Raw genomic sequence first — 24,844 nt, 5'->3', positions numbered from 1 at the left:
TGCAAAATTGAGCTGCTTAGTATTAGCATTTTTGTCCCAACCTAATTTTTAATAGAAGAAAATAAGCACAATATGAACGTTGTATCAAAGAGCCATTCCCCCTATTATTTTCTGTTGCCTTCCAATTTCAGTCATTCTTTTTAAAAAAAAAAAAAAATCTAATTTTAGTCCTCCCATGACCCATAACGTGAAATTTATTTTTTTAAAAACCTTCATTAATCATGAATAATACATTTTATTGTTTAAACAAGAACGTAAATTTGTGTATAATGCCACCTTCAATATACTTTATATCATATATATCATCAGATACATATACAAACATGTTTAATTTTATATTTATTATATTAATAATAATTCTGAATTATTTTATCATTTTCGATCGTGTTCCGAAAAAACAAACCACAGGAACCGGAAATATTTTACTACGAAATATCAAACTTACATTTACAATTCAAATTTCTATTTTAATTAAAAAAATAAACAAATATCATTTACAAACATTAAAAAAAGAAATCCTTTTTGTTGCACGGGTTGATGTCAAAGGTGAACTCTATTGACTAGTGGGTGGATGAGAGAGACGTGGCTTGATGGGCTGGATGTCCCTGCTTCTCACGAAAGTCAAAAATTGTTGTGGCAGTTCTTCCAGAAGAGCTTGTACAACCGAGATCTCTCCCCCTGAACAAAATATTAAACAATGAAACGTTCCCCACTCTCTGCTGGAAATGAGATCACCTCATATTACGAGTTTGGACTTTTTAATTTATTCTTTATTTTTATTAATTTAAAGAAAAATAAACACAAAATACCAAAAAGAAAAATGAATTTCAATTTACTATGATGGCACATTATATATATCCCCGACACAATAATAGGGGGAAAATAATTCAAGAAAATTGCTACTTGGTACTCACTGTGCACTTCTCGCATTGGAACAAACTGCACTATATCCCTTGTAGCAATACGACCGGAAGAACTTTCTAACCTACGTCCATTATCAGCATCCAAAACCTGCCAAGGAATGCACTTCTTAGTTGAGTCAACTTTTTATTACGAAAATTAATGATAGCAATAATAGAAGGAATTCCCTGTGAATGACTACAGGATTTTTTTTTTTGGGGGGGGGAGGGGGGAAAGGACTGAAACTAGTCTTGCCTCCATGCTCGTGAAATCAGCTGCTCCAACTCCAACTATGAGAACCGACAACGGCAGGTCAGAAGCTTTGACCAGAGCATTGACTGTCTCTTGAAGGTCTGTAACAACACCATCCTAAGGAAAGGATAACATCTCGTTGGGTTATTCATTCCGTCTAACAGGTACATGCAGAACAAAACAACGTGCCCAAGATCTTGAGTTCTCACCGTGATGATAAGCAATACATAGTACTTGGAGCTATTATGCGAAAGGGAATGAGCAGCTATTTGCGCAGCCATGTTTATAACGGGGCCAAATAGAGTGGGTCCTGCTAGATTGACATTGTGTAAAGCTCTTGAATAAGCGGCCATTATGCCTTCAACTTCTTCAACCTAAAGAAATGGGAACCAAATCCTGATAAAAGAGCGGTGTACAATAGAAGGATCGGAATGCAAATTTCAAAGCAGATATTATGGAAGTAGAATATTCCTGCATATAATAGCGACCGCAAATATGGTAACAAAGGCAGAACCATCAAAGTGTTGGAAATTGTCTACGCCGTATTTTAAACTATATAATTTGTATTGCTGCATTTTCAATCATCTCCAAAATAGAGGAGCATCATAACTTACGATTTTCTAGAATACTTGTGGAGAATAATGAAGAAACGTCTTACCTCAGAGGCACCTGAATTGCCATCCAAGTTAAAACAGTGGGAAATGGTGCCATCACATGTCCTTCCTCCAAAGCCCCAAGCAGGGAAGCGTCGATTGGAATCGTAGAACTGAATAACCTCCCCAACCTCCATTATAGCCTACAAAAGTTACTCCATTAATTAGAGAAGTTACTGGTCATCAGGTTATGTTCCTCTATTCTTCTTAATGCTGAGTCTTATCGCCCAAAAAACAAGTTCACTGTGTTAATCTTCACATGAATTACCCATAATAATATGCAAATGATACCAAGTAGAAAGTTTTTTTTTTTTTTATTGTATTTTGCCAGTGAATTATTTGAAAGCTAAGACTAAACAAATGAACAATAAGATTTGTTGCTTACTTTCTGGTATGCATTAAACTGGCTAGGTGAACTTATGTAGTGCAAGGAATCTGGACGTCGAGGATCTCCATTTGAAGCTGGACAAATTTTGAAGCACTCAGGGAAGTTCGATTTTAAGATTGAATTGAACGGTGATCATCCTTCAAAGCAGCAAATTTTACCTACCCGTGAAATCTACTGCAACCATAAAATTCATTTCAAATCCAGAAGATATGTAATCAATAAAGCTGAACTGCTCCTTTTCGAAATATTTATCCACATACAGCTGCCCCTCCAGAACCTATATAGAGAAAAGTAAATAAGCATTAATTAGAAGTGTTAGGCTAAGCAGATGAGTAACAATAAGAAATATTTTTGTTGCTAGCGTTAACAAGCACCTTCTCGTATGTCCTGTGTTTAGATGGTGCAACAAAATTTTCACCGGTTCTCTCTTTATAGAGCTTTTCAAGGTCTGCAACCGACTTCTGCATTTTACTGGTCATGAAATTTTTTACTATTAATACCTAATACCTATTTCATCAGGAATCTAGAGAATGATAACCAACAGAAGCGAAGGAGAAAAAAGTATTATCGTAAGGAAATCAATCATTCAATAGGTTTAGTTACCCGATAAGTACATGATCGCCACTGCTATTGAAATCAAAACACTCGATAAGTAACGGGTTATCCTACGCACAGAACATAGACCAAAAGCAAAATAAATATCTCGGAACTCCCACTATAAGTAATGTAAAATATGTGGTAATGGTAAAACATCATTTATCATCAAATTTCAGGCCATAATTAAAACGACAAACTTACTTTACTTCCAAACTGCTGAAGCCCAAGGCAAACTGGTTTCCATATTGGATTTAAATCGTTGTTGATGACTTCAGTTTTGCAAATTGGAATAGAGCCTCCGCCCTCATCAAGTTTTGATATTCTTAAGAAAGGATCCTGTAAGGAAAATTGAGATGAAAAATCTTAAATAGCAAAAGCAGAAGCACGTTAAACTAGATGGTAAAACATAAATAAGAGGGACAGGAATTTACATACACTTTTAGAAAAGATGTCTTTGTTATCCAAGCGAGAACAACGGAATGAGATCTCAACACAAGTCCTTGAATTAAAAGTCTCCTCAGCATGAATAGTAAGTGTCCCAAGGTTTCTTCTACCGTCATGCCCGCTTTTGTTTTGGAGCCTCAGGGTTAAGCTACGGCTTTGTTTAGTCACTATCTGCCAAAGAGAGAAGAAAGGAGACTTTAATATGGCTATACTGCCGAAAAAGAAACGTCTCGATCCTATGCCAGAGAACTTACCTCAGATAAAGCGCAACTTGCCATGCCAAGAAAATCTTGATCCTTTAAATTTAGTGTCTGCAAGGGGAAAAAAAAACCCAATGTTCTATAGGTTTTGAAGTTTAATTTATGCACTAACTATGATCGGATTTAATTCAGAGGATAAAATGCAATTTGTCCAACAACTAGTTATTAGTTAATCATTGGAAGTGAATAAAACATATTCACCCGATAAGACCATTGAACACGGTAATTTAAGCAATTCAAAAGTACACAAGGAAGGCATGAAGGTACATCAATGCATTGAAGGCTAAATTGTAAACTACGGCCCATTGGCAACATGGCACTAAGTAAACAAAAACGTTCTTTCTGGTCGATTTCATCTCTTTGAAAGTGGATACAATATTAGCTACGTACCTGTTAAACCGTAAGTAATGTATGATATAGAGATTATGCGATTTCAGTATGTACTTATGTAGTAGCTAAGAACTTCTAATGTGAATGTATCATACACCCGACAGCTTAAGACTTTCCTTCCTGATCGGACCTACGAGTTATAAGGCTTACAACTTACGTTTATTTAATTGAAATCACTGTAAAATCCTGGTTGGACAGCAATATATCAGAGAAAGAACCCGTGCTTCAGTTATATAAAAGGATTGTGAAAAAGAAGTTTTACTGCAAACCTTAGTGGGGACGTTATGGTACTTGGTATCAATGTCATACACATGAAACCTGCAGGCAAAATAGAGAAAATCATATTAAAAAGGAGGTTCACCACAAGCATTTAGTGAACACACGCTATATATCTACATACTGGCAAGGAAACACCAAGGATATAGCTTACACTAGTGATTGCACAATCTCGAACTGAAACGCAACACTGATTTTCTCGATCCACTTAGGATTCAAAGAGTTCATTATGACTTCCGTGCGACCCAATTCTTCAAGTTTTCCATCTTGTTTCTTTAAAGACGCCACTACCATGGGATCACTCTAAAAAGAAATAAACAAATTAGTGAAACAATAAATGTTCGATGATATTTACTAAAATTATATGCACCTTTTTTAAAATAAGAAATAGAGAGACTGTATTTTTATGTGTTGTTGATCATAGCAATAATAAAGTACTCCTCCGGTTCTTAATATAGAATCTAATTGTTAACTTAGTTTTAGTCCTAAATATAAAACCTATTTCTTATATTTATTAATTTTTCTTAAATTGTCCTTATAGATACTCCCTCAACCATAATCAAGTAAGTGAAGAGAAGAAGATATTAAGAAAGATGATTATAGTGTTTTAGAATAAACATATCATATTTGTTAGAACTAATTAACTTATCTTCCTTAATGTAATCAAATTAATTAAATAGGTCTTATATTAAGGGCTGGAAGAGTATATATCTTAAAAATGAAAAAATATACATGATTTCGATAAAGTTTTATGAAAATCTGAGTAACTTATTTTGTATTCCAGATAGACTGTGTTAAGATAGGCCTAATCGACAAGAACAAGCAAGTGACATGCGATCCAATATCCTTTCATGCACACAGCACATGCAACCTTGAGAGCAATACCTTTGATGCAAAGTCCCGGTCACGTAAGTCGTTTGCGGATAGAGATAGCTGTAACACAAGGTTGGAAAACCATTAATACTCGCCCAGCTCTACAAAGTTACAAGGCAAACAAGTGCACATATTTGGCTTCTTCTTTTTTTCGTTTTTTTTGGGGGGGGGGGGTTTCTACTCGTAAATCTGAGAAAACATTATTTAAGTAACGGGGTAAGAAGTTGAAAATTTTGGCAAATTAGATCTTAAAACAAACAGTGTGAGAAAAATCAAGCACTTTCTTTACGAGATGGTGTATAAGTTCAAAGGGAATACTCTCTAATTATTTGCTTCAGTTGTTTACTATTAATCGAATAAGTAATTAAGTATAATGAATAATATATATTTTGATCTTTGTGAAGAAAAATTTCCTCTCCATGAACATCAGACGGAGATCAATTTTAAGAATCTAATTGTATATGGTGTGAATGGCAGATATTTCCAGCCATGGTAATTCGAATTGGATCGCAAGTTCCGAGTTCTGAGTTCCGCCTAGTGAATGACTTGTCTTGTGAGGGAATAGGAGTTGGCTGGCACAGGAACTTTTGATTCCAAGTAGAAGATGCTAGCGTGTTTCGGCACGTTGTGATTTCCGCCGTACAATACCGCATATAATATTAGGCCCCTTGATAATGACACGACAATAAGTTGGATTTGGCAGGAAGAACATAACGACACAAAGAGGATTGTCGACGGAAAAGCAAATAATCCAAAGGAAAGATAGGCAAGGGGAGAGAATCATGAAAGCGAAATTAAAGATACCTCGATTTGAGTGAAGAGAGGTTGAAATCCACGAGACCTGTAAAAGAAATCGACGGCGTCGTTGTGGGCGGGAGGAGGCGTGGGGCCTGGGGCAGGGGGATGGCGGACCCCTCCCACTGCTTCCTTCCCTCCCTTCAAATCCGAGACGCAGCTTCCCATTCGATTTTGCTTTCCTCCTTAAACCCTAACAGAAACATATATTCTCTCCATCCGATCCCCTTGATCTTATATAATTCCAAAAGGCGGTTGGTAGAGAAGTATGAAGAAAATGAGAGGTAACCTCGAAGCAGGAGGCGGGGTTTTACTAATTCCTTTCGGCCCGCCACTACTAATGACTTGAGCAGAAAGAGAGATAAGGAGAGATGAGAAGTATTTAAATCGAATCAAAACCATAATTACAGAAGTAATTTCACAATTTATAAAATAAATATTTGAAGAAGTTTATCTCAATTTGTCAAAAACTATTTTTAAAAAGCATTTATAACTCATCCAAATACCCCATAATCTCTTTTTCTCCTTTTCTTTTCATAATCTTATGTTTACCTTTCGATCATTCATTCAAATTTTACATGAGTATTTTATAAAATTATTATTATAACATTACGTAAATAAGGAAAAAAATGATATCTGCTTTTTAATGAAGACCTTTTTCCTTTTATAAAGTGAAGGAAAATCATCGGTAACTATACTTTTTTTTAATTTTTAATTTAATATTTATATATATTTTTAAATTAAATTATTTAATTTTATATTTTTAATTGAATTTTAATTTTTAATTTTTTTTGTAATATTAATTTTTATAACTTTGTTTTATTGACATTTTTAATCTCTATATGCATGTTAAAAATATTGAGAAAGTAAAATTAAGGATTTAATTAAGAAAAAAAAACGTAAGTACTAAACTGAAAATTGAAAAAAATATAGGCATCTTTAATATGATTTTTTCTTAAAGTTGTTGTTTCTTCTGATTATTTATCATTATTGTTGTTGTTGTTTAAATGTATAGTTTCCTCCTCTATCTCTTTTAAGATATGATTAGTCGTGAAATTTGTGGAACGTCAAAACAGGGGAAACGAGGTTGGTATGCTGTGGTCGGCACGCCATTTACTTTTATTATTCCATTTCTATTTTATAGTAATAAATCGCAATTAAAACTTCCGGCTTTAGGATCTGTACCGTAAGGAAAAGCCCTTTCTTCTTCAGGCTGCTGAGAATAGCCCATTGACTAACTAACTATATATTATAAAAATACCGTAACGGTAGTATTAGGTTAATATAATTTTTATTCTTTAAGTTTACTTTTATTTTATTTTTGATCCTTTAAGTTTTAAACAGTAAGTTTTTTTTCTTTAAATTTTTTTATTTAAAATAATAGTTCTTATAATTTAATAAAATCAGGACCATTGTACATTTTGAGAGACTCAAATATCTGGTTTATAATTTGATGGGCCAAAGTTAAAATAAGGACAATCTTAAAGGATAAAAATTATATCAATTTTTTGATATTTTTATTCCTTCAGGATGGTTTGAATTACAATCCCGCATTCAACGCGCGCGTTTATGCGAAAATTTCAAATGCTCATCCACATCCGCATTACTATACGTGATCGTAATTACGGGTGTATTTGGGTGACACCCCAAACCATGGTTTGGGGTGTCAATCACTCAAACACCCCCTCTAAAAACCAAAACCATGGTTTTGGAAAAAGCAAAATTTTTTTGCTTTTGAAGAAAAAAGGGAGAGTGTGAGAGCCTATATGATATGTATCTTGTTATTTTTTTTATAAACATATTTTTTGATAAACATATTTAATCTTATATTTTATAAATATATATACACATTAATTATTTATTAATTATATTATCTTATGTATTATTAATTATGTTGGTAAAAAATATATTATTAACAATTTTATTCCTTCAAATTAAAATATATCATAAAATCTATTTTTTCTGTAATTATCATATTAACTTATGTCTTTTTTTAGTAATTTGTATATATAAAAAGTGCTTCTGATAACAACTATCCAAACACTCTCACTTCTCAGAATCACTTTTTTACAAAATCTATTCTTCACAGAATCTATTCTCCCCAGAATCTATTCTTCAGAATCACTTTTCCAAACCACGGTTTGGTTTCATCCAAACACACCCTACGTCTCTGATAAAAAAATCTTCATTTTTCTGTGAGAAAACGAACTTTAGTGATTTCGAACGATTGCTTATGAAGAATGATAATGGAAGTAGGTAGGAACTTGGGAATAATATTAGGGAGTGCTTGAACTAGCTTTTTAAAAATGATTTTATGCTGCGAGAAATAGTATTTGAGAATGAACATGCCTTTTTCAAAGCGATTGATGTATTCTCAATGGCGCTGAAGGGGGTGTTTGGCTCTCCTCCCAAATCATGGTTTGGAAAAAAATTTGCCAAACACCCCTCAAAAAACTGAAACCATGGTTTTGAGGGAAACCATGGTTTTGTCCCTCAAAACCTTGGTTTCGGATAATGAGACGGAGGGCTGCTTCTGCTTGCTTCAAATAATTGATTGTTGGTGGGCCCAGGAATCTGATCGTCAATCAGGGGAGGGGAGTGACCGAGTCTGTGAGGGTGAGGTTAAATAATATATTTTACAAAAAAACATATTTACTTATTTTGTTAATATATATATACGTTTTAATTTTAATTATTTTATTAATATATATTATTTATTAATATATATACATATTTAATTTTTATTAAATCATTTTGCAAAAAAACATATTTATTTATTTTATTAATATATATATATGTATTAATTTTTGTATTAATATTATTTATTTACTTCAAATAAACATATATTATGAAATATATCTTATATGTAATTATCATTTAAACTTATGTCCTTTTTAGTAATTTTCACATATAAAAAAACACTTCTGACAACAACTATCCAAATACTCCCACTTTATCAGAATCACTTTTTCAAAAAAGCTATTCTTTCAAAATCTATTCTCTCCAGAATCTATTCTCCAGAAGCTATTCTGCAAATCATGGTTTGGCTTCATCCAAACACTCCCGAAATGATAAGCTAGTACGAGGAATGGGCTCAGCCGCTTAGCGTTAGTTGTTAGAAGAAAACGACCCGTGAATCATGATAATGACCTTGAGTCGTCCTTTAAAATTGCTCGCCCATCTATCAGTTACTTTATACGGGTAATTTCGTAATTCCGAGTCTCTGACTCGGCTTCGCTAGCTTTATAAAAACCCATGCAAACGTGAATTTATTGGTCTGACTTTGAACCATTTTTTTTTTCATGTACAAAGACTGAAGTTTATTGGTAATGTTTTCTCGTGATATGTTTTGCTGCACCAAATGCGAGTAAATCATTGATGGGGGTCATTGTAAAATAGACTCATCATGGCGGTTATGCAGCATAGAATGGCAAATTATTACTCCCTTAATTATATAATATGCAGGACAGCAAACGCGGATTAAGCAGTGCTATTATTTATCCGATAGAAAATTTAGACTATTTAATTTTAAAGTAAATATTATTTTTAATCCTCAACATTTGATCTCATTTTTTATTTCACTCCTTAAAATTTGAAACTAATGTAGTTCTTGTTTATAAAATTTGACCTTATTTTGATTGACCTAAAAAATTTTTGTCTTAAAATAAGATTCTAACAATCAAAACTACTGTTTTCAAATTTTAAGAATCAAAATAAAAATGAAGTTAGATTTCAACAATTAAAAATAATATTGACCTTTAATTTTAATCGGTCAATTATAAATTGATTGATGGAAGCACGACATAAAAAATTAAAAATATTTTTTTCCAACCAACCATTTACTGTTATTTATTTTTTTTCGAAGAATTCCTCACCCTGACTGTGATCGCTGGTCAAAAGGTTTTTCGGGTCAAACGACTAGCGAAGCCATGAAAAACTCGCAAACTTGCAATGAAACGCACCAGGTGAGCCTCATTTGGACCGGTTCCAACTTCCAAGATGTCCGTCTCCGTCTATACTCAAAAACAGAAAAAAGAAACCAAAAACAAATTGAAAAAGAAAACATAAAATTCAGTGCTTTGCAAAATTTCTTAAAATTAAAATATTTATATAGAAATATTTCTAGTTTTAAAAAAATAAATAATTTAGCATTGCTCAAACTTTTAAAATAATTTTTTTCATTGCTTTCTTTTTCTTATTAATTATAAATTTTCCAAAATTTCAAATATCAAAATTTATGTCACAGATTGCGGGTTGCATGATGCAGTATGAGTGACGTGAATTGAGAATCACATTGAGCTCATTTTTTTGTTGTTTTTAGGCCAAAAAACTAAGCTCGTTCAAAGTCTGGGCTTGTGCGGGAAATAATCGACTAATATTCTTCATGGATTTCTTGGCACTTGTTTCGCCAGTTCACATCTTAAATTTCCTATGAAAAAAAAGAAAATCATCTATATATTTAACACTGTATATTTATAAAAAAAAATCAGTGCTATTTATAAATTAAAAAATACTATTTACAAGGCAGGGGTTTAACACAGAAGACTCTATGTAACTACATACATTTAAATTTTGTATGTGGTGCTCAAATTCAAATGTTATACGCTGTCTGATATGATAAAACAAAGAAAGAAACCCATCGATATAATGCTCACGCGGTGTAAGAAGGAGGAAAGACAGATGCCATTTACGAGAGAAATGTAGCAAAAGACATGAGAGAGAGGCGGAAGCAAGAACTGAAGAAATTTTCAAGAGAGCGGAGAATGCGAATGCAATGTAAGCATCCAAATTGTTGTTTGTTTAGTAATTTCCGACATGAAGCCTAATAAGCACGGACATAATGTTTGGGCCATTAGGTAACTTGTGCAGATTTTCGACAGAAGATCAAGTAAATGTGAAAATTTTGGGAAATGCTTTAATAAATAGGACCAAAGATGCGTTTCTCATGTATTCCTTTCCAGCAAATCCCTAATGAATTGCTTTGGTGCTGTCACAGTAACACCACAAAATTAAACAAGGAAATTCTATAGACATGGAGTCCGACAAGATGACGGTAGAAGTATAACAGAAGTAACTGACTTTTGCGTACCTGGTAAACCGGTGAAGTTCTGGAACTGGACGAATGCTTGGTTGATGAACATTTCTGTACCGTAGACGATGGCAGCTCCGGTTTCTTGAGATTCTCGAAGGAGTCTGGTCAGTTTGGGTGTGTAAATGGCATCAAACACCAGCGAGTAGTGTTTCAGGGCTTCCTGACAAGTCCAGTACAAGTCTTGATTCAACTTAGATAATATAAGAACCAATTATATTGTGAATTAATTAATTATTTATTTACACACACACACATATATATGAAGCAAAATATAAAACCTTTGGTATGGGTGTGAGATGGATGTTGGGTTTCATTCCCACAGATGTAGTATTTGCCAGAATCATGGCTTCTTCAGGGTGGAAATCCTTGAGATCCGAAAGACGAACAGCATCTCCCCCAACATTACGTGCAAGTTCCCTGGCTTTCTCTGTAGAGTTGAAAGCAAATCAGGCTCTGCTTCATCAAACACGTAAGTAAAGAGTTGGAGCTCAATGAGTATGGATTATATATATGAAGCAGCAAAAGTCTCTGACCATAATTACGATTGGCCACAACCACTCTAGCTCCCTTTTCTTTTGCACCATAAGCCAGTGCCTTTCCTGCCCCGCCGGCTCCCATGACCACGAACAGTTTCCCAGCTAAAGGCGACCCACTTCTCCCTGACCAGCCGTTTAATTCTGCAAATTATATTCAAACCTTGTAAATCCAAACAACGCTCAGATATACTATACATGTCATCAAACTCGTGAATGAGCGCTGTGTGTGTGCGCGCGCGCGCATAAACCTCGCAGCCCTTCTTCGATAGCTGTAATGGCTCCAACATAGTCAACATTGTAACCCATTAGTTTCCCGTCTGGCTTCTTGATCATACAACTAATAGCCCCTATTGCCTGCAAGAGAGTTGGCGAGACAGATTAGTTTGAGTTACCAACTCTACAGGAAGGATAATAAGAATAATTAAGAAAGAGGCCTTGGGATCAAAGTTACCTTGGCAACAGGGTCGACCTCATCACAGCATCTGAGTCCATCCACCTTGTGGGGGATCGTGTAACTGTTGTATATGTGTGAAGAAAAATGAGCAAGACAAGATGGACTTCATATTTATTATAACCACAAATGGAAGACTGTAAGATGATGCACTATTATGGCCATACCTGTATCCGACAAAATCAGGGGAAGAGTAAGCGTTGAGGAAATTGGAGACGCTGTCGACCAACAAAGGCAAGTAAATGCCATTAAATCCGACTGACTTGAAAGCTGGATTATAAATATGAGGACTTTTGCTGTGACCGATGGGGTTTCCAATAACACCATGCACTTTAGTGTCAGCTCCAATGTTTCTGAAGTTATACAGCTCCAACAAGTCTTTGACAGTTGGCTGTCCAGGGGCCGATTCGGCTCCACTCTCAACCGAACCAAATGTCAGAAATCCTCCGAACTTTGCCGACAGAATCCTTGACATGAGACCCTTCTCCCCCATCGCAATCCCTATCATGGATACCTACGTATATGTATGTACGTATATAACCCATTAAGTTTTATGCTATTCAACTGGCATTAAGCCAATGATTAAAGTTGAAAGATTTGAAGCCGTACTGGAAAAACAAGCCGGCCCGTCAAAGACTCGGGTTTAAATGGGCCGATTCGTTTAAACCCGAGTCTTAGAAATGAATTATTTTTCCAAGCTCAGGCTGTGAGATGACGGGTTATGGTCAGGTTGCAGGTTTTTGGCCTGTTTAACTAAAATGTGATTTTTAGAATTTTTTTGCATATTTTATCAACATAATAAAAATGAAACAATAAAATTACTAATAAAAAGTATAAATATAAATCAAAATAAGTTATAAACATAAATATCATTATGTCTAAACATCTATCACAGTGTAATAGAGTCTATCGAATAAGTAAACTACATAGAAGACAGACATAAACAACTAAATAAACATTAAGTTCAGTAAATAATTACAATGCAGATGATCTAGTTTAATTATAAATAATTAACAAAAAATTTTAACTAACAAATATAGTATACAAAAAGAATAAACATTTGACCTACTGACAAAAAGGAAAAGAGTTCATCATCCCTAGTTCTAAATTTGTTTCTAACTATAAAAATGGTATAGATCTTTATTTTAATTCAAAAGACTATTTAACCAATTCTATTTCAAGTATAAAAAATATGAGAGAATGACAAATAAAGACCCTAAAATTACACATGCAGTATTTTAACATATTTTGACAACTTATAAATAACAATACATTTTTGTGCATATAACTAATTTTAAAATTTTCAATTTTCACATTTTTTGGGTATTTTTTCCAACAACTATGGTTTTTTTTTTTTTGTGAATGCTATGTGTAAAATGTTAGGATTTTCTTTCCTAAATTTTAAAAAAATATAGAAATTTTTTAAAAAAATGTTGGCGGGCTTAAATGGATGAAACCGTTTATTTTTCAGCTCTACAAGACTGATCTTTTTAAACCCAACTTTCTTTTTAAGGTTTTAAAATATAAGCCTGACCCTTGATATAAACAGGTTTAAACGGACCGGCCTGACAAATTCGATTTGTTTTTTCGGGTCTAAATTTTTGAAGGATGTTGCTACGTACCTGAGATTGGGCAAGTACTTGGAAAATACGAGCATTGTCTACGATGTCCAAGGCGGTTGTTGCAATTTTCACCACATCACACCCAGAAGCCTGTATTCTTGCGACCAGATTGCCCAATTCCTCCACGGACGGTGTGTTCTCGTAGTTGTGTGAGGAAACAATAATCTTAACGTTCTCGGGCTTCTTTTCTCCGATGGAATTGAGAAACTCATGAGCTACCTTCAAACGCACCAAATAATAATCAGTGCCACGTTTAAATGCTGCTTCAACTCAAAATCAAAACTAGCTAGTGGGTAACTTTCAATAACCTTAAGCTCAACGTCAACGAACTCCGATCTCAATTCAACTGCTAAACGCAGAGCAGCTTGTCGCTGGCTTTCATCACCGTTATACCTTCCTCCTTCCCATGTGGGTCTGAAAAAAATGATGAGCTACACTATAGGACAATACAGCATGGTATTCAGAATTTAACGGAAGCGAAGGAAGGTGATCATTGGCAATACCTGTAAGTGACGAGAGTGGGCAACGGACAGTGTTTGATCAGAGTTTGGAGATGGTGTGGAGGATTGAAGTTGTTCAAGAAATCTAAACGGAGCTCCACAAGATCAGCGCCGAGTTCTTCGGCCTTTCCCATCTGAATCAGCATTTCATCGACTGAGTCGCTCACTATGGGAGCACATACTAACGTCGAATTCCTGCTCACTTCACCCCCAATTTGAACATCCGAAGCAGCCAACTGTTAATAACACATACACATGTTACCAACTTTTCTACCCTCGACACGTCTAAAACACTTTTCCGGTTCTAAATATAAGACCATTTTATAGTGTAAATTACATTATAAAATAAGTTTTATATCTAGGACTGGGGTTATTTGCAGGACATCACATCTTTGCTAACCCAAAGCAGAGAGAGAGAGAGAGAGGTACCGAAAGGCTTCTTCCCATGGTGGCCGGAAGTGTTGGATGAATATGGCGATGCAAAATGTCGAAAAGGATTCAAGTGATGAGGACTCCCTAAATACAAAAACACTTTGATGTGTATATTTGTATCTTGCTTACTGCAATGTCTTAGAAAGTACGTTGGCTTTGATGGCTATTAATATTCCATCTAACAGCCTCTCCAGAGAATAGCCGTTGGCCTGCATCTACGCTAGACCCTCACTGCATTATGTATATCTTCCTGTGGTCTTTATACTCATTCATTCCTCCATTGATTAACATAGCAACACCACAAGGGACACTCACCTTTATAATATCTCATCCATTACAACAACTTACGTCATATTATATATATTCACAAGCGGACATGTACGTCTCAATCATATATTCATATACAAGAAGGTTAGGTGGCCTGCTTGTGTGTGTGTGTGTGTGTCTTAATTTAAATTGAGAGCAAACATCTACGACCGCATCCAGAACATATAATTAGGTAGATTTTGTCGGGGAAAAGGCAAAGAAGTCGACAATTAGAGGGGCATCAGATGAAAATCTGCAGAATAAAAAGAAGGGAGAGATTATTATAGGTTTTCATTTGAACTGAGAATAAATAAGAAAAAAAAGTGAGAGAGAGAAAATGGGCTTGGTAAGGTTGAGCCAGTGACAAACAGAAGGTATGAGAATGTTAAGTAGTGTGGATGTCTGGTGAAGCCTTGATTGTTTGGTTCAGGTGGACTTGCTGGGTGTTTGTTCAGTGCTTGATGATATATATATATATATATATATATATATAATGTACTGTGATGCGTGTGTGGGTTTGTGTGTGTGTGTGTATATATATATATTTTAAAGTAATGTGATGTTCTTTTTAGGCCTGTGCAATACTCCTCCGGTCCTAAATGTAAGACCCTTATATACACTCTTGTATAAGGGTCTTACATTTAGGACTGTAGGAGTATGATGTTTGGTTATGATATGACAATGAATAAATATAAAAAAATTCTATTTTAATATATTTGTTAGTTTTTTTTAAAAAAGTATTGAATAATACTCCCTCCGTTCCTTATTATAAGTGACAAATAACCGAAGTACGTTTGTCAAAAAAACAGTTAAAATTAGTTAAGAATAATTAATGTGTAAAAAGTATAATTTTTTTTCTAAAAATACCCTCATTAATAAGGAGAGAGAGCATGAGAGAGAACAATTAAATTATTAAAAGAAAGAGAAGTGGGAGGGAGAGAGAGTGTGAGTTGGAGATAATAAATATGGGTAAAATAGTAAATCAACACAAAAAAGTAGAGACAACTTGTAAGTGTCTCTTATATATAGGAACATGCCATAAGCATCAAATGTCTCTTATAATAAAGAACGGATGGAGTATTTATTAACAATTATTTCAAAATATAACGTTATATATTTAATACTTATTCTATCGTAGCTACAAAAATATGATATTGAAAAGAAATATCATAACTCTTGAAATCCAACATATGTTGACCCCTCTCTCACATGCTAACGTCAAAACTCAAAAAGGCAGTGCACATGCTGATATGGCATGGGGCTGGTCATTAAGGTTCCGTTTGAATAATGAGGAAGATTGAGAATTTGAAATGAAACAATATTAGTAGGAAAAAACAAAAGAGAAGGTTAAAAGCATGCGGGGGAAAAAATGAAGCTTCGACCTGCTAATTAGGGGTGTTCAAGGCCGGCCCATCCCCGGCCCATCCCGGTCCCGGTCTTATTGGGACGGGACGGGACAAACCGGGACGGGCCGGAACACGAGACAGAAAATTTGTCCCGTTACTATTTACCGGGACGGAACCGGAACAATTCGATCCCGGTCCCGATCCGTCCCGTGAACACCCCTACTGCTAATGGGGTAAAACGGCCACACATTAATTGGGTCAGTTACTAATCAAACTGAACAGCCAAAAATGGAGGGAAGGTGGGTAAGGTAAAGTTAGTTGTGGGGTCCATCACTTAAAACTCATTAAATTTTGTGAACTGGAAACCGTATCCCTCCTCTGACCTCGACGCTTGGATAGAGCAACAACATCGTTAGAACACAACGAAATCCAAAAATATCCGATATTATAATACTTCATTATAAAAATAATATATTTATTGCAGTTTATTCAAAAAACTGGTCACAAAAAACTAAAAATGTCCACTTAAGGTTTCAGTTAATGATAAGATATATACACGCATGATTCTTTTGGGGGGGGGGGAGTTTCCGAAGTCCAACGACCTCAATAATTCTGTTCCCTAATTCTTCTTACACGTTAAATAAATCTAACTTCACGTTTTCTTAGGAAAAGGATAGTTTTTAATTCCCGATTTGCATCAACTTAATTACATAATTAATATTCCAATAGTTTTTTTAATAAAATAATCAATTTTGGAGTGGAGTTGACTTTGGTCAAAATATCTATTATTATCAAACATCACTATTACATAAACGACAAATCATTTATGCAGTAACGACGCGTCACTTCTAAAGATCTTAACTAAAGTTGATCACAATTTTAATTTTTAAAGAATAATCATTAATAAAAATTTGGAATGACCCTGACTCATGAGTCATGACCATAACTATAGGGACCAAATATTATGTTTTTTCCAGAATAATTTTCTAAAATTTTTCAGGGTTATTGAAATTAATTTTCTTAATTTAATGAATCTTTTGATAAAATTAAAATTAATGACAAGAAGTTTTTTAAAAGCTAAACTTTTGACTTGAAAATTATATTTTAAATGACTGAATTCTTATATATTCAACTTCTTGACAGTTTGGCCCAAAAAAAAAAAAAGAACTTCTTAACGGTGAAGTCACCCTAGGCCTCTTGTGATGAAATAATGGCTTCTAGATAAAATCTTCTAATTTTTGTTCTCAATATTATGTTCCATAGCCGCATCCTCTAATTTATGTTCTTGTTATCATAGTAGTATACAGTAACCGCTCCATTTGTCTGTTTATAAAGTTAGCTCATGTATGAGTAGTTGCTGAGCTTCGCATAATATGGCCCCCAAAAAAAAAAAAAAGAAGCTTCGCATAAAATGATAACTCGGACTAAATTTTTCTCTTGCGTCTCAAACATCTTTTTCCATCTCTATTAGTCTTTTAGCTCTCAAAACCACCGACTATGTCGTCGTAGTTCAAGTGTTTATTTTTTTATTTTTTTTTTGCGCTTGTTTTTCACAGACAAGAAATCTCAAGCAAATATTTTTAGTTGAAGCAATTCAATCTCGTCGCGTGTTTTACGTGTTCATAGAGACGAATCTTGATCAAATCTTTGGTTGAAACAATTCAGTTGCATCATTTGTTTCTCGTGTATATTGATAGACAAAATTATGGTGACGTAGACATTCCCTAAACAACCATTAATATATGAATATATACTATAAAATTAGAAAAAATATTTTTAAATCGTAAATAGAGCAGTTTATGTTTTATACTACGTGCAAAAGGTATGCTTTCATATAATGTTTGAAAGAAAAAATGGATTGAATTTTCAGGCGTTAACAACGAAAGCATGCTGAAATCTGTATAAATTAAGCATCACATTATCTTCAGTAGGTAGATTTATCTTGTGGAAATGGAATACATCTTCAAGAGTCATCAGTATTAGTAAAACCTTGTCAACGTCAACTACCAGTTAATTTTGCAACACAGCTGACAAAAACTACGACCTTTTAAGACGAATGATTAGAAAATCAACTACCATTTACTCACAGGACAATTGATATGGCCACACGAGGCATTCTTGCCCTGCTCCTTGCGGGTTCAGGCGCATAGTAGAAGTCAGGAGAACATCAACGTTCTCCATTGTAATCAAAAGACATAACTAATAACGGCAGCAACGCAAATTCAAGACTTGACTTAAAAGTCAAGGAGCTGAGTTCCAAGTCCGAACCTTGTCGTGACCGTATAGCATGGCATTAATTTACAACGTCCATATCTGGATCACCTAGAAGGGGTATAGCTAGGAGTGACACGACTAGTTTCTTCCGCGATTTCCATACTGTCCTGCACCCATAGGAGTACCAACACCAGAGTTGTTAGTGGGCGGACCAGCAAGTGCAGGCATTCCGCCAGGTAAGATTACTCCTTCACGGTGGAGCCAGAACATAGGTTGATGATATATAGGAGTGGATACCGGTGCTACAGGGGGTCTTATAGCAGTTCGAGGACGTTTGTTGTTGTTATTATTGCAAGGTTGTACTTGATGTTTCTTGGTAGATCCCTCATTAATACGTTTCTTTTGTCCCGGCTGTCGCACTTCAACTTTAGAAGAAGGCCCTGGTGTAGTACCAAACGTGTTTTCTTTCAGCCTTCTCAGCTCAGCAATGCGGTTATGAATCTCCTTAACCAGATTCTGACATTCAAGATTGTTGTCCGAAATGCACTTTAGGACAGATTGCAGACAAGCTAATTCTTCATCTCTAGCCTTATCCTGAGAGTTCACATTAAACGTGTCACGCATGAGAATTTACATGAAATTGATAATTTGATGAAAACTAAATAGGACAGAATAACCTTGGTTTGAAATGAGCTTTTCTTGCAACGTCTCTTGGAAACCATTTTTGCATTCTGCACATATTCTCTCAAGAGATCAACAGGTGGGATCTTGTCAGCCAACTCATATGCCCATATAAATCTAACAGCTTCGGCAGGCTTCTGCTTCTTGATAAGATTAAAAACAAAATCTTGACAAGACAAGATTTCATCTATCAAATTGGATAAAAGTACTCCGGGATATCAATTTAACACAGATGGTGTAAAAACTAAAGCAAATTATGACATGGGACCACTGCCAGAAAATCAGTTCAAGTTATCAACACAATTAAAAGGGACTAAAATTTCCATATTCCTCGTTGGGAAGGGAAGAAGAGAAAAACTAACATTTAAAGACAGTTAGAAAATGCATGAAAGGGAAGCACAAAGGGATGAGGCCTGAACCCGCAAGGAGCAGGGCAAGAATGTTACTTTCTTCATTGAAGCTGAATGGGGGACAAGCAGGATAAAACAGATGTCAGGTCAGTACAGCAATATAATTATCACATGATACACGCCACGTCCACCACAACAGATTATAGAGTCAAAACAAATAAAAAAAGAAAAGCAATAACAGCCCCCGGGGAGGGGGGTGCATAGTTGTGTTTTTCATATGACAAGAAAAACATCTTTCTAGTAGTGCAATTTTTTTGTTGCGAAGGAGGCATGAGGCCTTGGGAGTAAGGGGTGAGGAAGGCATTTGGGTAGGATTCAGATCTTCATGTAACGTAAAATATCGACTAATTTTAGATTTTTGCACAAATTGGGATAATCTGAATTTTAAGGGAGATTAACCAAACAAGTACAACGCCTTTCACAGAGGCACTGCCTTTTGTGAGGTGCCAAAAGGGGAACTCTCTTAGAGTCATTTGCGTTGTGAAATGTACAAGTCTTTGGCAACTTACTCATGTCATGCATTTAACTTAAAGGCCTAAACCCGAGAAATGAAACACATGAGAAGACCAGCCCATCCTTCTATATTTAATAAAATAGGGTAAAATAGTAGCTCTCAGTTTGAAATATTATTCGGTCTAATAAAATTTTGCAGGGCAGTGGGACCACCACATGTCAACAGCAGCTAGTTTGAATCAGAAAGCACAATGTAGAATAAGAAAGAAGGACGTTCAAGAGTGGAAAGATATAAATCCGGTGAAGGAGAGGAGAAGAAAGTAACAAGATTTGTGGATCTGAATCTGATGGAGACAAAATTTTCAGAGAGCATACCGGAAGCTTTAGTGGCAAAACCAAGTGTCTGGAACAGCTGTACAGCTTCTTCGTGGTGAGCAACAATCTCTAAGAGCTTTAAAATTTCATCTTCATCAAATGAAGATGCTAAGCCATAAATGGACAAAAGCAGTAGAAATCCCAGAACCTCCAGAGAATTTTCGGTACCTTCTCTCATCTCAGCCTTCAACTCATGTGCTAGCTTCCTTGCTTCTTCTCTTACTCGCGGTTCAATATCTGGCGAGATTCTCATAAGCCACTTTAGCAAAAATGTGTGGCTTCCAGCAGTGATAGCACTTTTCTCTTCCTTTGTACTTTGAGGAACAATAGGGTTCCCTATCATATTTAAAACAAGTTTTGCTGGATCCAATGTTTGGGGATCAACTAAAATGTCACTCCCCATCAACCCGTTTGCATTTGCTTGTTGATTTACAGTCAAATGCAAATTTCTTCCACCTCGGGTAGCACCAAGCTGATTATCTGCACACAAATTTAACCACAAAATTAGCTGCAAGAGCTTTAAGCTCCTCACGTTTTTCAAAGCATAAAAAATCAAGAAGTCATGTGTTCAGATGATGCAGGTGCCACCGAATGCCAAATATCTCAAAGTTGAATAGCTCACATGGCCTTTTTGCATTAATACTTACAAAATGATCATAACTAAATCACAAAATCATGAGATCACTGAGAGGATGCAAGGAGAAAAGGGATGCATGGTAGACATAAGAATGCCTTCAGAACAGGGCAGGCAATTTTTTTTTTAAAAAAAAAAACAATGAAAAAAGGTAGGCTGGTCATCTCTGGAAGATAATGAAAATGTGTTCTGCATTAAAAGCTTCTAGAGGTGATTCCTTTATTTCATAAACAGAAGGACACAGCATCTATGATAAACATATCCATACGTAGTAAAAAGATTGAAGGGAACAGCAGTGAAGGAATAAAATTTTTCTTTTATCTTCTTGATGTAGAATGTAGAATATACATAAACTCCCGAGAAGAAATTTTGCTGATTATTCGGAGACTCCAAATATTATATGACACTAAATAACTATATTGCTTGTGGTACCGTAATATATTCTCATTTGCTAAGGAATGCTAAAAAGGACTTTGGGATTTTAGGGCTTCTACATGTCTTTGCAAAGGCAGAAGTATAACCATGATCCATTTGACCCAAAAAAAGAAAAAAGAAAGTAAACTCATGTCACTTTTTCCCCTCAGCCAGCCCAAATGGAAAAGAGAGATTTCCACAAAAAGAGGTTTGAAATTACTAAATCCCAAATAAGGCTTAGTAAGAACATTTTAATAGGTTTTGACAATAACGGATTTGCAAATAACATTTCATTTTCGTAAAAATTTCTTATTTGGACCTTGGTAATTTCAAACTTCTTTTTGTAGGATTCTCACAATGGAAAAGCCACTTGTAAATTTTTTTCAAAAAAAGGATAATTAAAGAAATTGATGGAAACCATTATATTAAAATTGATAAAGATATGCAGCATTAAACTGCCTAGGGAGATTATTACATATGCATCATATGTAAGAGAAGCCTCAGGGTGACCACATGCACTTAGGAAAAAACAGTTTATTAAAACTTGATCCGGCTGAGCTAGAAAAGGAAGTACATGTTTACCAGGTACCATCTTGAAAATACCTAGGGATTGTCGTAATTCAGAAGTCTGACAATGCTGGGAAATAATATCTAGAAGTGTATGAAGTTCAGTTGCATCAAAGGATGAGCCTAGTTCATATGTAGCCACAAGCTTCAGAAACCCCAGGACCTCCAAACAATCCTTATTACTTACAGACAAATTCTCCTTCCACTCAATTGCCAACTTCATTGATTCTTCTTTCACATGAGAACTAATTACCGGTGAAGATTTCTTCAATTCGTCTAGCAAAAGAATACAGCTCCTCCTTATAATATTTGCATCATACGCAATGTCCTCTTGGCTCGAATTTGAAGGATAAAAACCCTGCATTGAATCTAGCACCAATTTAGCAGGGTCCACTGATGCTTGGAGAGAATTTGATACTTCACGGCACACCAACTCATAATTTTTCAAGAGATCGTTAAAGAGCGCTTGCAAACTCCTGCTATTCTTTAAACTAGTGGTATTTACAAAATCCAGTTCCTCTGTCTTTACACGTGGCTGGAAGATATTGCCCTTCTCTATCAACGCTTTTTCGTCTTCAAATAATTTTCTTAATAATTCAACTTGCTTTTCTTTGGACTCAAACTCCTTCACTCGTTCTTCAAACTGTTTCTCTTTCAACTCTAGCTTCTTCACTCGTCCATCAAATTGATTCTCTTTTGACTCAAGGTTCTTCACTCGTTCTTCACATTGTTTCTGTTTTATTTCAAGTTCCATGAACCCTTCCTTTGTCTTATGTTTGATGAAATCTAAATCTTTCTTGTTTTTTTCCAGCTCTTCAACCTGATGATCAATTCTGTTCTGCAAAGACTTGAGTTCTTCCTCTTTTGCTACAAGGTCATCATAGTCTTTCCCTTTTGATTCTAGTTCCCTAGCAAGTTCAGAAATTGACTTCTGTATTGAATCAAGTGCTTTCTCCTTTGTATTGAGCTCCTCATCACATCGAGTAATTTTCTTTTGGATAGACTTGAGTTCCCCCTCCCTCTTTTCATAATCGTTTTTATATTTCTTCAAAAATGCCTGAAATTCAGCATCTTTTAAACTGATATGTCCTTTCAATGTAATAAGTTGTTCTTCCTTTTTTCCAAGATCCCTGTTACATTCTCCAATGTTCCTCTGTATTGACCTCAGCACTTCTTCACGTTCAATGATCAAATCTGTGATCATTTTGAGATCCCTATTAGACTCTTCCTCTTTCGACTGCAGCTGCTTCTCACGGTCGTTTATCAATTTCTGGATAGATTTCAGCTCTTCTCCCCCTACGTGCAACTCCTTGCTACGTCCTTCAATACTTCTTTCAATGGCACGGTATTCTCTCTCTTTCAATTCAATATCTTGGCAACATAATCTCCATTGTCGTTGAACATGGCTAAGGTCTTTTTCCTTCTTCTCAAGCTCTTTGGATCGCTCTTCAATATCTTTCTCCATCAAGAGCAATCTCTTCTCTTTTGCTTTTACTTTTATCGTGTACTCACCTAATGATTTTTCAATTGAGTCAAGTTCTTTCACTCTCGCCTCAAGTTGACCAGAGGATTCGGCGATTGATTTCCGTATTGCCTTCCAGTCCTTTTCCTTCTTTTCAAGCTCTTCAATATGATCTTGAATCAAGCCATCGAGAGAAGCAAGATGTTTCTTCTTCAATTCCAAATCGTTGGAAGCTTGTTGACTCAAGCTATTGATTTCTTCCAGTTTCTTGCCTTGTGAGTCAACTTGCTCGTTACATTCATCTAAAGACTTCTGGACAAGATGCAATCTTTCCTCTTTCTCGTGAACCAGTTGGGAGCACTCATCCAAGCACTTCTGGATCACACTCAACTCATTCTCCTTCAACTCAACCTCTTTTTCACGGACATTAAGACTTTCCAAGCGATCTCCAATCGTTTTACTGAGGGAATCAAAATGTTCCTGCAAATCCTTCCACTGGAGAGAGAACAAAAGGAAAGAGGAAGCTTGGGATTGTAACTGCTCGTATGCTCTTCCCAAGTTATCTAGTTTCATCCCAGCCACTCGCAGATTCGATGCAATTTCTTCCATTGCACAAGTAGAAACAACGTAGTTCCTCGTTCAGACTTGAAACCCTAAAATCTCAAAGTTGAAAAGCAGAAAGAGAGGTATGCGCCGAAGCTTGGAGACTTACGATAGTGTTTGCAAAGTTGCAGAGCAATGGATAGGCAGCGGACTGTTACAGCGAAAGTGGTGACATTGCTTGAAGCCGAAGAAACACGGGCTCAGACTCCCAGACGACCTCAAATAAACGATGAATTTGGCAACGGACTCTCGCCAGTGCCGAACTTAAATAATAAATCCTATGATTTTTTTTTCTGGCCCCAAAAAAAGAAAATCCTGAGATTTTCTACTGCAGGTGTATAATATCAAAGATGATTTTGTGTTTGATATTATGATGATGGTAGGGATTTCATTCAATTTCATTTCGATATTTTAAATTTCGATAGATTTTAACTTATTTTGATTTTAAAATTAAAAAAAAAAAACAAATCAGAAAAACATTAAAAGCCTCAGATAACTCGCCAACGCAAATAATACATCTGTTAGTTTTTTGAAGGATGTACATACATCATTTATCGTCCAATCTCTCCATATTGCGTCTTTGACGGTTGTGATTAGATGATTCCGTGGGGGAGAACCATAATTTTATATATATATATATATATATATATTTTACTTGTACCGTTATTAGTGAATCGAATGTGTTAATGCATCTTTTTAGTCAGAATGTTGGCAAAAGTTAAAGTATTGTAAAAATTTCTTCATCCTTATTTTTATTAATAAAATGCATCGACGTTGAAGTTTTAAATATTAACAAAATATTGATAAATATTAAGATAAGGGAAAGGATCACTCACGTGAGAATCACATTGTATACTTACAAGCAAACCAAGCAAAGGGAGGAGTGTGATGAACTGATGATGTGAAGAGCATCGTTCA

The 24,844-nt window shown here is 35.2% G+C and overlaps 3 protein-coding genes across 4 annotated transcripts; all 3 read right to left on the bottom strand.

The window, feature by feature from the left end:
• Positions 1-508: 508 nt before the first annotated feature.
• Positions 509-22,078, bottom strand: LOC114728083 (protein BONZAI 3). Of its 2 annotated transcripts, XM_028914906.1 has the most exons (17): positions 22,068-22,078; positions 5,838-6,005; positions 5,046-5,093; positions 4,315-4,463; positions 4,154-4,202; positions 3,489-3,545; positions 3,226-3,405; positions 2,992-3,126; positions 2,797-2,858; positions 2,568-2,664; positions 2,356-2,470; positions 2,191-2,267; positions 1,811-1,948; positions 1,362-1,526; positions 1,156-1,269; positions 915-1,011; positions 509-678 (listed from the first exon to the last, which is right to left on the bottom strand). In XM_028914906.1, exons 2-17 carry the CDS (start codon positions 5,994-5,996, stop codon positions 554-556), a joined length of 1,767 nt encoding a protein of 588 aa, XP_028770739.1. In that variant the 5' UTR covers positions 5,997-6,005; positions 22,068-22,078; the 3' UTR covers positions 509-553. The 2 variants fall into 2 exon arrangements, with proteins under 2 accessions (XP_028770739.1, XP_028770740.1); XM_028914907.1 differs by lacking the exon at positions 22,068-22,078 and having other exon boundaries at positions 5,838-6,046.
• LOC114728087 (bifunctional 3-dehydroquinate dehydratase/shikimate dehydrogenase, chloroplastic-like) lies at positions 10,490-14,546 on the bottom strand. The gene is made up of 11 exons (XM_028914914.1): positions 14,459-14,546; positions 14,033-14,265; positions 13,838-13,943; positions 13,530-13,748; positions 12,075-12,421; positions 11,908-11,971; positions 11,705-11,810; positions 11,454-11,597; positions 11,199-11,347; positions 10,918-11,080; positions 10,490-10,815 (listed from the first exon to the last, which is right to left on the bottom strand). The coding sequence occupies exons 1-11, from the start codon at positions 14,474-14,476 to the stop codon at positions 10,772-10,774; spliced, it is 1,593 nt and encodes a 530-aa protein (XP_028770747.1). The 5' UTR covers positions 14,477-14,546; the 3' UTR covers positions 10,490-10,771.
• On the bottom strand, positions 18,054-23,919 carry LOC114728112 (FRIGIDA-like protein 5). The gene is made up of 4 exons (XM_028914952.1): positions 21,877-23,919; positions 20,247-20,726; positions 19,005-19,174; positions 18,054-18,921 (listed from the first exon to the last, which is right to left on the bottom strand). Exons 1-4 carry the CDS (start codon positions 23,894-23,896, stop codon positions 18,466-18,468), a joined length of 3,126 nt encoding a protein of 1,041 aa, XP_028770785.1. The 5' UTR covers positions 23,897-23,919; the 3' UTR covers positions 18,054-18,465.
• Between the last annotated feature and the right edge of the window lie 925 nt (positions 23,920-24,844).

This window comes from Neltuma alba, unplaced genomic scaffold (genome assembly GCF_004799145.2).
Source record: "Neltuma alba isolate B1F8T4 unplaced genomic scaffold, ASM479914v2 tig00012520_pilon, whole genome shotgun sequence".
In the NCBI taxonomy this organism is placed as follows: Eukaryota; Viridiplantae; Streptophyta; class Magnoliopsida; order Fabales; family Fabaceae; genus Neltuma; species Neltuma alba.
This window is presented reverse-complemented; position numbering and strand designations above follow the sequence as displayed.